Here is a 14,361-nt window from a genome sequence, read left to right as displayed (position 1 = left end):
TCAGGAGGCACAGATGCACCAAACACCACTTCATCACATGAAGGCAAAGACCTTAGAGATGGAGTTTCGGAAGCTCTCACAAGCTCCTTCAATCAAAGCATCAGTGGTCTTAATACACACTCCATGCTTTCTTTTCAAAGATACCCAATGTATGATGAGGTATTTAGAGATTATAACACTTATGTTGCGACATGGATGCACGTGTGTATGGGCGACTATATAGTGCTAGCCCACTGAGATACCATGCAGCAATTCTAACATGAATACCCCACTCAGATATAAACAGTATACAGACTCAGCTGACAAAACCTTGTTTTAGACCCATAATGACGAGTGCCAGGCAGGGTAACAAGTACCATCTTTTAACATCGACTGCTGTGATGCTGCAGGGGATCGAACCCCTGACCTTCCGATCTACCACTAGACCAGGGAGGCAGTCGAATTGTATTGGATCTGTTATAGCCAGCTTCAATGGTACACAAAACACAATTCTTATTCTGCAAGCATTTCATTTATTGAGACCACAATGAACACTATTTTCACAGTACGAGACAAAAAGGAAACAAATCATGATTCTAAATCAAGTTTTACATTCATTCACTTGTTATTGTAGAAAGCAACTGCAGAGTAAGCATAACAGAATACACCATACTTCAAAAGGAGGGATACTTGCGACTGGGCAACAGCTTAAAAAAGAACCATCTGATTTGACAACGACCCAAAGGAAATTAGCTAATGATAAGGTGTGGGGACTTGCACGCGGAATACTAGGGATACATAAAATAAAAACAATATACAATATCACAATAAGCAGTAGGGATTATATATAAAGAGCATTTCATTAGATAGCCAACATCTATAAAATATGCATCTACGGTGTTTATATATTATCGAGCATATCTTTCATCATTCACTTCCAACTTGGCAGCTTATGCGCTTTCTACCCGCATTCCGATACCTTCATCAGCTGTTCTAAGAAAAAGGTGACATCAATACTTTCTACATGCATGGATTATAAATGGATTTGACATTCCCCTATCAACCATGACACATTCCTGAATAAAGCATAACAAGGTTCACTGGTCTATCAAAAAGAGCTATATCTTCCAAGATGTGCTTCTTCTACAAGATATGATTCAGAATGTCATGGCAAATCCACCCAAATCCAGCAGCATGTGACTGGGCAAAGATGAATGAATGCCAACAATTACCTACTTTCTCCTCAGTATAGAAACAGAACAGACACAGTACAACTGATAGGGTTAATGTGCTCTCTCATGCATGCTCCCTCTTCGATGCAATGTGGTAATGAGGATGTCAATGTCACGTCTATCGCAGATCTCATGTTGTTGATGTTTATCTCACAGAGGGAAGTTCTTGCTCAACTCTATTCTACAGATTGTGTTGTTAGTTGATAAAAGCTTCTTGTTCTGGTAATAACTTTTACTTTTTCCTAGTATTCAGTCTTCAGGATAGTAAACTTTTGGATTGTTCAGAAAGAAAGACCTCCTCACAAAATAGGAGCGTAGGCTTATTAGGCTAAAGATCAAAATATCATTTATTTTTTCTATTACCGAAACTTTTTAGAATAATTACACAATATATATTAAAGAATACAACATCACAATCAAAGGTACATTCTACATTACTAATGTAATACTTTCAACATTTGAATAAGCAGCTGATGACAAAGAGAACACTGTAAGTGCCTAGATTGTATCTGTATATAACATGGTAGCAATGTTTCAATGTCTCTTGACCATCAATTCCTTTTCAAACAGAAGAACTCAATTCTATAACACAGAACTAACTCGACAACAGACACTAAATCAAAAGATCTTTCGGAGTTTTTTTACATTGCAATTTACAACCAAGTTCTCATGTTTCTATTTTAACATCTTACCAGGAGTTAAACATTTGCGCTCTGATATAGCATGAAACAATGGTATGTCTGTGAAATACAAAATTGATTTGCTCGTCTTGGTCAGCAAATGACAATGTAAAGGAACCCTCTCCATAACTGTTGTATCACATGAACCTTTCTCTAAGGAGTGATTTCAGTTACCGTTTCAGGCAACAATGCAACACGTGATTGTGATCACAGTCCTGCATACCGCCTACAGGCTTTGAAGGGCTGCATAGATTATTTATGATGGGAGTCATTGATAGGGAGATGAAATACTCAAAGTTGCTTGCATTTTTTTTGTACTGCTGCAAATGACAATATCCCCAACAGACTGATGTCATGCATAAATGACAGGCATAGTATTTTATTACACCTATTAAGATTGTTACTGTTGTCTCTCTGAATGTACCCGAGCTTACTTTGTCTAGCATTGTTCTTTCAACATTCCACAGGAATAAACACGTTCTTTGCTGCATTTGGTTCTTGCCATTTTCTGACTATACTGGGAAATTCCAATATTCCTCATATTCTTACCGTTGCATCTGAGTTATGGATTAAGAAATGGAAAAAAAAGAAAGAAAAAAAAGAATCTGTTTCCTTGCAAACCGTCTAAACTGAACACTGATACCCTGTACCTAGTAACCCCAGACCTGACGGAACTGCACACCAAGTCCCAAATCACTGATAGATTAGCTAGTCTTATAAACCATACAATTGGAAAAATCATGTGGATGTAACTGAAGCATTAAGACTGTAAGTCAATCGATAAAGAAAGTTACAAACGTCCCCAGAAGCCATTAGGTTTGGTCGACAATGACAAACCAGATTTTGCTCGATTCGTTTGGGCTGCCACCATAGGATGGCACACACACAGACAAAAATGTGGCTGTTACCAGGCAGTGTCGTTCCGTATTTAGAGTGACGATATTCAGATATTGCAGTGTCCACTTCTAGCCTTGGTGTCTCCACGCGCCCCGCTTCAACCTCTCAGCGCAGTCTCCACCTCATCGCCTCTTCCTCTCTCTCGCTGCTCTCTCCCTCCACGGCCGCCGTTGTGCTTGTTCACAGTGATGACGACAGTGACGTTACAGCTGCGACTGACTGCGCCTTTCAACCGACTGGCGTATGAACGTGTACGTGCGGGTGGCGGGTTGAGGACATCAGACACTGCAGATGGTACCTGACTGACTCTTCGTCTGCTGGTCACATAGCAATACCCACCATGTTGGTGTCGACTCTTTGGCCTCTAGTTGAAGGGCCCCTGGGACAGCTGGGAAGCGTAGAACATACGATCTCCCTGGTAAGTCGAGTCCTGCGACAACATGCCGTCAGCCTGCGACTTGAAGTCCTCTGCTAAGAAGCTATCCTGAAATTGAAAAATGTCCCAAACATTGTACTGTCAGACAAGGAATTTTATTGAAGCCAATAGTTTATAGGTGAATAAGTTCCAATCAAATCAGGATTATTATGTTCTTAAATCTTGATAATTCCTACAAAAAAAACCTTTGATACTAGGCGGACATGAAAAAAGTCTTTCATTCTGGTGTTTATGATCTTCGTATGTCACATGCATGATATTCAGGGGACCGTATTTCATATCATGTTATATTGTTACTTTAGATAATAATCATAATCAACATCTTGAAGCAGTGTGTCACTGAGAAGTATGCCTGCCCATCTACTCACCTGTGACAGCTCTGCCTGCGAGAGCCCAGAGAGCCCTGGCTGACTCATCTGGAATGGCTGACTCATGGACAGATGACCCTGGGTCAGTGGGCCCTGTGAGAATGACTGTGATGCATCCTGCAAATAAGTATAGAACCTGTAAACATCATATGACTGACTACATGCAGAGGCCAGCTGTACACACAGGTTCATACACATCTTTGCGGTAAAAATCATGCAATTAGTCACCAGAAAGTTCAGACGAAACATTTCCAACATGATAATCAATACAACAGTTTTAGAGCTTGAAGCTTTCACAATACTTTCCCCCGAGAGCCCAGTTCCACAAGGAGATTGGACCCCTGAAGTCAAATGCTAGAAAGGAACCAAGGTGCCATGTTTCTCCATATAGCAAGCTACAGGAAAGTAAACAAAGCAATGAAACAAGTAACATCTATTTTTGTAAATCTTTTAAAGGGGAAGTGTACACGCAAAAATCACTTTCTTTCTTTTTCTAAACAAAACGCAATTTTAGAATTAGTTAGTATTTGTGTTTGAAAATATACACTCATTTTTTTTCACAGTGAAAGTAGGAAGCTCACAATAGTGTGAAAGTGATATGCCGTTATGAGCAGGGGTCCGGAAACCGTCATATGCGCCGGACATGTCCGATTGGGAATCTCAAATGTCCGGTCTAAAATATTGCTTACCGGACATTTAAATTTTTCTGTCCGGACATTTTAAAAAGTATTGTCCGGACATTCTTAAATTTTGACCGGACATGATCAACCGTTAGGACTGAGCAATTTCTGTCTGCAGTTGTACACAATGAAGATTATCTACACTGACAAGCTTTGTTTGTTTTGATTGCTGTAAATACATCGTACCTAGAATGATAGTCCAATCGGTCAATCACTGTAATAGGCAATAAACTGAGTTGACACTGATTAATCGAGGATTTATTACTGAGAACATCTTGTTAATTTGAGTAAAATGTATTTACAACTGTACATAAATACCTTGCATCATCGATGTACCTCATTATCCTCACAATGCTACGATACGTAACCTCAGTCAAGAAGCGAAAGCGTGACGACAGCCAGTCGACCGATGCAGATCAGTCGAGCGGATCTGTCAAACCCTCAAAGTCTGAATGATCATTTTGTAAGTCGTGGCTAACGACTTTCACTTGGTTGACATACAACGAGGATTTGCAGATTTTATTGTTTTCAGTAGCTAGTCGTATATTGAATCTTGATTGACCGCCATTTTGCTTTCTGTGACGATCGATAACAAAAATTTTTATGGTCAATAATTAAGTACAGATGAAAAAGTATTCAAATAACTACTGCTATCAACGATAGTTTAGGATTTATGATTATATTATCTGTCTTGTTTTAAATAATCTTTAGTTAAAAAAAAAAACTTTTCCCGTGAGGTCACGTGATAACCGAATATGGGATAATAGTCTCGATCCAAATGTTACAATGCGTACACTCTAGCAGACTCATGAATATTAATTAGACCGTTCACGACGTTGACAGATCGTTATTATAACAGAAACAAACGAATGTTTTCCATATATATCTAAAATGATATTATTTGTTATTAATTGCCCGGTGAATTAAACAATTTAAATTGAAACAATTCATAATTCATCATATTATGAATACGTAACAACTTGTAATTTGTGTGTAAAAAGTCGTACTAAAACACGCTGTTTGAAGGGGGCGTGGCATAAATGTAAATGTCCGATTGGGATTTAAAATTTTCCGGACCCCTGGTTATGAGGCCTTCGTTTTACGAGCGAAATGGGCCTGAGTTATCCCCCTTAGATTATGACGTAATTGGTGCCAATTCAACTGGGTCCCTGTCTATTCTCAACGCAAAAGATATCAAGGACCAGTTTGCGGTAAAACAACATGGTCTACGACACACTCCGGCGCAGTGGTGACTCAGCATAACACAATTCTGGCTGGCATCTGAGATGCTAGAATCACAAAACTGTACCTACACCACGTGAAGCGGCTCTATCAAAGCATGATGACGTCATAATGTTTATCAATTGGCACCAATGACGTCATATTGCAAGGGACATAAGCCATGGTGTTTTTGTTATGGAAATAGAACACTTGGTAAATGTGAAAAATATAAATCGTTTTAGTGCAAAAAATATGTTAATTTGATATGATGTTTTTATATTTTTGTCTATGACACTTCTATGTTAACACTTTTAATGTGGAAAAAGTACAAGAAAAAAAGGTTCATTTCCGTGTGAACTTGCCCTTTAAGGGAAGTTTGCTCCAATCAAAATTACAGCACTTGTTAAGCATGTTAAGGACTGATAATACCATTCAAGCACTTTTCAAGCATATTGTTTGAGAAAGGGCAAATTTAAGTTCTTTAAATTAACAGGGCTAAATTCATGGATTTTTCAAGTTTGTATGAACCCTGTATTTAGACAGAAGGCATGGTTGAAACACCAGCTGATGTACTGACCTGACTAGCCTGGCTCTGGGACCCGGACAAGTTGAACTGCGAGATGTTCTGCTGCATGTTGCTGTAGCGCGGCGGCTTCTGACGACGGCCTTGGTTTTGGTTCTGACCCATACGCCGTGGGGGTGGCATGCTCTTGTTTCCAGCTGGAACAAAAAGTTCACAATCTAAGCTGGGACATCAAAGTGAAAAGGCTGATTGGGTTTAGTCAGCTAGGAAGCATCTTCACGGATTATACTGATTACCTAAACAATAGGGAGCATGTACTACAATCTGACTGGTTGAGATTAAATGGGATTAAATGGGATTCAAAACCTGAAAATTTCCTGGAGTATTTACTAGGCATGAATACTTTTCTTTTCTTTCCTCTATCACCAAATTGGAAATTCCTGCCACTAGGCGTGTTGAACGAATACCACATTAAATAAGTTTGATTAATATATATCGCAGAACAACTTTGATTTGCTTATTTATTTCCACATTCTGCTCGCCTTATAACATGTTTTAAAATTTCTGGGAATCAACTTTGAACCAAAGCAACCGAGATGGCTTTCGAAATTTTTACAAACCTGTAGAGGTTATGAATTCTCTGATGAGTGAGTGAGTGAGTTGGGTTTAAGGCCAGTTTTAACAGTATTCCAGTTATATCACGGCGTGCCAGCTTAATGTGGGAGGAAAGCCCGAAGTGATGCAGGTCTCAGACGTTTACCACCTCGGTGAAACCCACAAGCACGGGTATGGTGCTGACAAACCTAGAAACATAATCAGGGCGAACCTGGATTCGAACCCACAATCATAGGTTTCTGGCGTGCCCAAGGGATGCAACCCTGCACAGCGAATCACGGCGCCTTAGACGAGTGGGCCACCCGTGCCCGAATTCTCTGATGAAATCCTCCTTGGGGCACTTATTGCATTTTCCTTGCTCAAGAAAATCTACATGACATAGTTGTAACCATTTTCCTTAATAAAAATTGTTACCACACAAAAATTTCGTCACGCCAAGGGAAGCAACCCTTACCCAAGAGTTCAATAAATTGAACCAACCTTATCGTGAGGCACCACCGTTGAGAAGCGGGGGCTAGAGACAGGGCGTGGTCGACCATATACTATGAAATTAGCCGTTACTTGTGGCTGATCATATTGGAGAGCTCGAACAAGTGATATAGGGGCGTAGATCACGAGAAACTATAACCGCACTGAGCTAGGCCAGAGGGTCTCCGAGGATTCGAGGAGTGAGTGTGCAAATATGAGTATTATCGAGTAGTAAGGAAGGACATTTTATCGACCGCAGAAAATAGAATCTGGACTGTTACTGAGCAGTATAACCGGAGGGCGGTTTAAAATCTCAAGGTTCAATCGGCTAGAGATACAGAACTTTGCCCAGTTTGAAGGACTGAATGACCAAACCGAGCACACTCGCTTGAGTGTTTGTCGAGTTGGTAATGTTTGATGAACGTGCTCGGCTGGCTCCAAATAGCCGCGGAGCAGATCTCCTCAATGGGCAGAGCCGTGGCATAGGCTTGTGACGTAGCCACTGCTCTAATCGAATGAGCCTTCAACCTGGTAGGGGGAGTCCCTGCCTTGAAGGGTGTACGAAGTACATATAGTAGACACTATCCACCTGCAGATAGTTTGTTTGCTTGCAGGTGAGCCAGCCTTCCTACCGCCATAACAGCAAAATAGTTGGTTATCCTTACGGATACGTTAGTTCTGCTGATATAGGCCTTGAAGGTCCTGCGGACATCCAAGACATGAGCATGTCTTGCAGTGGTCCCCGACGAGGAAGGTTGTGAAAGAGCAGGTAGCTCAATAGGAGCCGTCACGTGGAAGGCGTGTACGACCTTAGGACGGTAAGAATCCGGCAGCCGAATACTGCCCCTGTCCCGGTGGAAGACAGTTAGTTCTGGATCGGCTGACATTGCGTGAATGTCGCCTACCAGTCTGCAGGACGTTACCGCCACAAGGAACGCTGTCTTCCAGCTCAACAGCTGAAGAGAGAGGGACGACAGATCCCGAAAGGAAGGACCGGACAGCCAAATAAGAACGATTGACAAGTCCCAAGGGGGACTGATTCGTCGTACAGGCGGTCGGATCCTGTCCACACCTGCTAAAAAATGCTGCACTAATGGGTGCGCACCGTAAAAAGCTGCGATAGTTGTAAAGTACCCCCGGACTGTCGATGTGGCCAGGCCGTCATCTAGTCGCAACTGGAGGAACTCAAGCACGGCTACGAGATCTGCAATCCCTCTATCGACACTCCAGCATAGCACAGCAGGCCCATCTATCTTCATACTGAACGTTTGTCGAATCCCTCAGTGAAGCCAGTATTGTGTCTGCAACTTGTGCAGGAATACCGCTCTTCCGGAAGGCGATTCCTGACAGTGGCCAAGCCACCAACTGAATCCTGGGATTCGGGTGAAGGGCCCCGTTCTGGGATAGGAGGTCCGGTCGTACGGTAATAGAACAGGAGGCTGAGCCAGAAACCTGAGTATTACTGGAAACCAACTCTGCGGCGACCAAAGAGGTGCCAGGAGAGCACAAGTAGTCGCGCAGGCTGAGTGGCTAGCTGAGATAGGACCTTGGGGATCAGAGGTACTGGGAGGAATGCCCACAGAATTCTGTCCGTCCAATCTAGCTGGAAGGCGTCCGGTGCCACAGACCTCGGGTCAGGGACGTTGGTGTCTGGTGATTCACCCCAGACGCAAACAGATCCACCTGGAACGACCCCGTGGGAGATAATCCCGAATATTCCCGGGTCGAGCCTCCACTTGTGAGGAGCGAGGATCCGGCGAGACAGAGCGTCCGTCGGACGATGTCAATCCCCAGGAGATAAACAGGTATCACCCTGATATCGTGTGAGTCGCACCATAGGATGAACTGCCACGTCTCCTAGAGAAGCGACGGTGACACCGTTCCCCCCTGCTTCCGGATGTAAGTCATCGCCGTTTGGTTGTCAATCTCTAGACGAACCACTTGGCCATGAAGCAGATCCAGGAAGCGTTGGAACACCAACCTGACCGCTCTCAGTTCTAGCATATTGATATGCAGTTTGATCTCCTGCTGGGACCATAGTCCCGAGGCAGTGTTATCGTTCAGAACGCCTCCCAGCCGGAGAGTGACGCATCTGTTTGAACTGTGAGAGACGGAACGGGAGTGTCGAGGGGAAGCCCCCGGGACAGATTCCCGACCTTGGTCCACCACTGAAGGTGTGTAATGAGCCACTGAGGAGTCTCAGGATCTTCCGAGTTCACCCAAAGTCGACGGAGTGCTTGTTGAATGGGTCTCATTCTCAAGCGCGCCCGCCAAACCACATCCATTGTCGTCGACATGTTGCCCAGTAACTGGAGCCATGTACGAGCAGTGTGTCTCATGGACAGAAGAAACTTGGAAGTAACACTTCTGACCTTGACTATGCGGTCTGGTGATAGAGATACAAGTCCGCTCCAACGCGAGATGACTATGTACCTCTGTCAGTTGCGCAGCCAACTCCAAAGAGTTGGCCGGCCCCTCTCCCACTAGCTCCCTCTGTACAGCAGACAGATAAGCGGAGTGTACGGATATGCGAAGTTGTTGGCATGCATTACGGTATAGCCCTTCAAAGCAAACGTAAGTAGCCTTCAACCCTGCACCGCACATGGGAAAGGGGGGAAACCGCCGGCCCTGCTTGGCCTTCGAGCCCCGCATAGTGACAGAAGTCCAGACGCACTCGTCGACCACTGGCACCTCAAAATCACCGTCCTCTGCCAACGGCTACCGCTTAATAAGTTCGGGCAGGTTGAACTTCCTGCGGGCACCCCAAAGCAGAGGGTCGATGACCTCGTGTGTCAAGGAGGACAAGATACGGAGCCGCACCTGGGGAGCCTTGCTAGGAGCAAAGGCGTCCCCCGGAAGGCGGAACTCGGTCAGATCCTACTCGGGCATAGGCGCCGCCACCTGAGGCAGTACCTGGACAATCTTGTCCCGTAAGTGCCTCACCGAGGATGCGATGGAGAAAGTTCCCGAAGCCTCGGAGTCATCCCCTCCCTCCTCCATCCACTCCTCATCTCTCGATTCCGAGCTGACTGTAATTGACTCGTCCTCGAGAGAGTGAGCGGACGAGGTAGGAAAAGGACGCCCAAAGGCCTGGGTCTTCTCATTCCCGGGCTGCCCCCGGTCCCGAGGTGCCGGGGGTTCAAGGGAACCCACCTGGCTCTGGGCCATAGATCCGCTTATTAAGGAAAATGGTTACAACTATGTCATGTAGATTTTCTTGAGCAAGGAATCTGAAAGAGAATGATAATGTCCTGCATAATATAGTAAAATCTATACATGTAAAAAGTACCTTGTGGCATTGGTTGTGCCTGGAAGTGTTGGGGAACTTGGGGGAGGAACATGTTGACAGGGACGGGCAGACTCAGGGCTGCTCCAGTGTAGGCTCGCTCTGGTCCGATGAAGCTGAGCTGGTCGTGAGTTCTCACCACAGGCTCACGGTAGCCAACAGCTGGAACACATTAACATCATAATAAGTTTGTTTGTTTGTCCACACTCAACAATATTCCAGCTGTATGACAAGATCTGTAAATAATCTGCTTCTTTGCCTTCATCACAGGAGCATTGGATTTGGGGGAGGATCAAGATTAAGTGACGGCCATGTCCATAGCATAAGCGACGTTATTTTTTCTTTAGAATTAACATATATTCAATTATTGGGTATTTTGTTATTTTGGCCTTGTCTACTCAAGTAGGGACAATGCAGTCAGTGTAGTTTGGCCTTGTCTAATTACATGGGAACAGAACACAGGTAATCTAATTTGGCCTTGTCTACTCACATGGGAACAGAACACAGGTAATCTAGTTTGGCCTTGTCTAATTACATGGGAACAGAACACAGGTAATCTAGTTTGGCCTTGTCTACTCACATGGGAACAGAACACAGGTAATCTAATTTGGCCTTGTCTACTCACAGGGGAACAGAGCACAGGTAATCTAGTTTGGCCTTGTCTAATTACATGGGAACAGAACACAGGTAATCTAGTTTGGCCTTGTCTAATTGCATGGGAACAGAACTCAGGTAATCTAGTTTGGCCTTGTCTACTCACATGGGAACAGAACACAGGTAATCTAATTTGGCCTTGTCTACTCACAGGGGAACAGAACACAGGTAATCTAGTTTGGCCTTGTCTAAGTACATGGGAACAGAACTCAGGTAATCTAGTTTGGCCTTGTCTGATTGCATGGGAACAGAACACAGGTAATCTAGTTTGGCCGTGTCTCACCACATGGGAACAGAACACAGGTAATCTAGTTTGGCCTTGTCTACTCACATGGTAACAGAACACAGGTAATCTAGTTTGGCCTTGTCTACTCACATGGGAACAGAACATAGGTAATTTAGTTTGACCTTGTCTACTCACATGGGAACAGAACAGGTAATCTAATTTGGCCTTGTCTACTCACATGGGAACAGAACACAGGTAATCTAGTTTGGCCTTGTCTAATTACATGGGAACAGAACACAGGTAATCTAGTTTGGCCTTGTCTACTCACATGGGAACAGAACACAGGTAATCTAGTTTGGCCTTGTCTACTCACAGGGGAACAGAAAACAGGTAATCTAGTTTGGCCCTGTCTAATTACATGGGAACAGAACTCAGGTTATCTAGTTTGGCCTTGTCTACTTGCATGGGAACAGAACTCAGGTAATCTAGTTTGGCCTTGTCTACTCACATGGGAACAGAACACAGGTAATCTAATTTGGCCTTGTCTACTCACAGGGGAACAGAACACAGGTAATCTAGTTTGGCCTTGTCTAATTACATGGGAACAGAACACAGGTAATCTAGTTTGGCCTTGTCTAATTACATGGGAACAGAACACAGGTAATCTAGTTTGGCCTTGTCTCACCACATGGGAACAGAACACAGGTAATCTAGTTTGGCCTTGTCTACTCACATGGTAACAGAACACAGGTAATCTAGTTTGGCCTTGTCTACTCACATGGGAACAGAACACAGGTAATCTAGTTTGGCCTTGTCTAATTACATGGGAACAGAACACAGGTAATCTAGTTTGGCCTTGTCTAATTACATGAGAACAGAACACAGGTAATCTAGTTTGGCCTTGTCTACTCACATGGGAACAGAATACATGTAATCTAGTTTGGCCTTGTCTAATTACATGGGAACAGAACACAGGTAATCTAGTTTGGCCTTGTATAATTACATGGGAACAGAACACAGGTAATCTAGTTTGGCCTTGTCTAATTACATGAGAACAGAACACAGGTAATCCAGTTTGGCCTTGTCTACTCACATGGGAACAGAACACAGGTAATCTAGTTTGACCTTGTCTACTCACATGGGAACAGAACACAGGTAATCTAGTTTGGCCTTGTCTACTCACATGGGAACAGAACACAGGTAATCTAGTTTGACCTTGTCTACTCACATGGGAACAGAACACAGGTAATCTAGTTTGGCCTTGTCTACTCACATGGGGACAGAACACAGGTAATCTAGTTTGGCCTTGTCTACTCACATGGGAACAGAACACAGGTAATCTAGTTTGACCTTGTCTACTCACATGGGAACAGAACACAGGTAATCTAGTTTGGCCTTGTCTACTCACATGGGGACAGAACACAGGTAATCTAGTTTGGCCTTGTCTACTCACATGGGGACAGAACACAGGTAATCTAGTTTGACCTTGTCTACTCACATGGGAACAGAACACAGGTAATCTAGTTTGGCCTTGTCTACTCACATGGGAACAGAACACAGGTAATCTAGTTTGACCTTGTCTACTCACATCTGTCATAGATGCTGCCTGGGATCAGCACCTCTCTTGCATCAAACATGGTGTTGCTCATGAACCTGCCTCCCTGTAAACCAAACAATCATCAGTTCTAGAGGTCTTATAAAAATAGTACACACACTTCTGAAAAAAAATAAATGTCATTATCTCTAACAACTAATAAAGTCAGAGAACCAATTTTCTAGAGTAGCATGCAACCCAGATGTAGGGAGCATCAACTGAGTGTTTATCATATTGTTCTGCAGTTGGCAGTATTCCAGCAATATCATAGCTGCTGATGACAAGATCACACACTCATCCAGGTCACAAGTATTAACCTCTTAATTATGATTGGTCAGTTTGAATGACAAGCATAGTGAAAGAATACAAACATTCCAGGTTGCAAACAGCAGTGAAACACATTACAAACACATTAATCTAGACTAATTTATGTTAATTAATAAATGTTCAACTTACAGGATTAGCAGTGTTGACGAGTTTGCGTGGCTTGCTAAACTGGATAAGGCTCTCCTTCAGGTTGTTCAGGGGGCCTTCCACCAGACACTTCTGTTCCTTGAAGTACGTCAACAGGTGGTTCCACAGGGTTTGCTGTGAAAGATTATATTTACATATTACACACCTTGCTAGACATAATACTAACTTTAATTACACATATATTTTGAAATAATAATAACAAAAGTTTGCCACTAACGTGGCTATATCCCTAGCCCTTGTTGCAGAATTTATGACATAATTAAATCTAAACAAACCCTAACCTTTTCTAACCGAGGTGGAACTTGTCATGGAAATTGTAAAAAAAAAAGATGAGTTTGGAACCTAAGTCCATCTTGTTGACATGGAAACGTAAAAAATAAATATTTCTAAAATTTCTAAATAGCAAAAGGCACCAGTTCACCATGTACCTGACAGACCTGCAAAGTTTGATGCAAAAATATTGAACGGTTTATGAGTTATGCTCCGGAACCAAACCCTACCCTCACAGAACCTGTCCATCTTGTTGCCATGGAAACGTAAAGAATAAAAATTTCTAAAATTTCTAAATAGCAAAAGGCACCAGTTCAGACAGTTCAGTTCAGTTCCTGACAGACCTGCAAAAATTCATGAAAAAATATTGAACGGTTTATGAGTTATGCTCCGGAAACGAAATGTGACGGACGGACGGACGGAATATGTGACCAGAGCTTTCTTCTTTGACTGATCATGGACAAGTGAAGAGAAGAGATCCTTCAATAATTATAAAGAGATAGCTTACCTTTGATAGCACTTTGGGGTTACCAACAATAATGATGCCGTATCTGAAACACACATGCAAAATATAAACAGTGGGAGGTTCGGGAAGTTTTCTACTTATTGTGTCCAAAACCAATGTCACTAAAATCAGACCTTAGTGCTCACTTCCACTACACAAAAATATGAGGACTTCCCATTATAGGTCACACCAGAAAGACCTTTAGTGAACTCTGAACGAACACTGAAATATAATTAAATGAAATGAAACAGAA

The 14,361-nt window shown here is 43.1% G+C and overlaps 1 protein-coding gene across 1 annotated transcript in view; it reads right to left on the bottom strand.

Moving 5' to 3' along the window:
- Positions 1 to 507: 507 nt before the first annotated feature.
- The window catches only part of LOC139478847 (regulator of nonsense transcripts 1-like), a 37,731-nt gene continuing 23,877 nt past the window's right edge, over positions 508 to 14,361 (bottom strand). Inside the window, exons 19-25 of the mRNA XM_071261515.1 lie at positions 14,112 to 14,154; positions 13,316 to 13,447; positions 12,854 to 12,926; positions 10,389 to 10,547; positions 6,071 to 6,213; positions 3,593 to 3,709; positions 508 to 3,272 (exon numbers count right to left, since the gene is read on the bottom strand). Of these exons, the coding sequence (XP_071117616.1) occupies positions 3,153 to 3,272; positions 3,593 to 3,709; positions 6,071 to 6,213; positions 10,389 to 10,547; positions 12,854 to 12,926; positions 13,316 to 13,447; positions 14,112 to 14,154 (787 nt within the window). The 3' untranslated portion in view covers positions 508 to 3,152. The remainder of the gene's footprint in view (positions 3,273 to 3,592; positions 3,710 to 6,070; positions 6,214 to 10,388; positions 10,548 to 12,853; positions 12,927 to 13,315; positions 13,448 to 14,111; positions 14,155 to 14,361) is intronic.

Source organism: Haliotis cracherodii, unplaced genomic scaffold (genome assembly GCF_022045235.1).
Source record: "Haliotis cracherodii isolate W230 unplaced genomic scaffold, xgHalCrac1.p SCAF_1, whole genome shotgun sequence".
In the NCBI taxonomy this organism is placed as follows: Eukaryota; Metazoa; Mollusca; class Gastropoda; order Lepetellida; family Haliotidae; genus Haliotis; species Haliotis cracherodii.
This window is presented reverse-complemented; position numbering and strand designations above follow the sequence as displayed.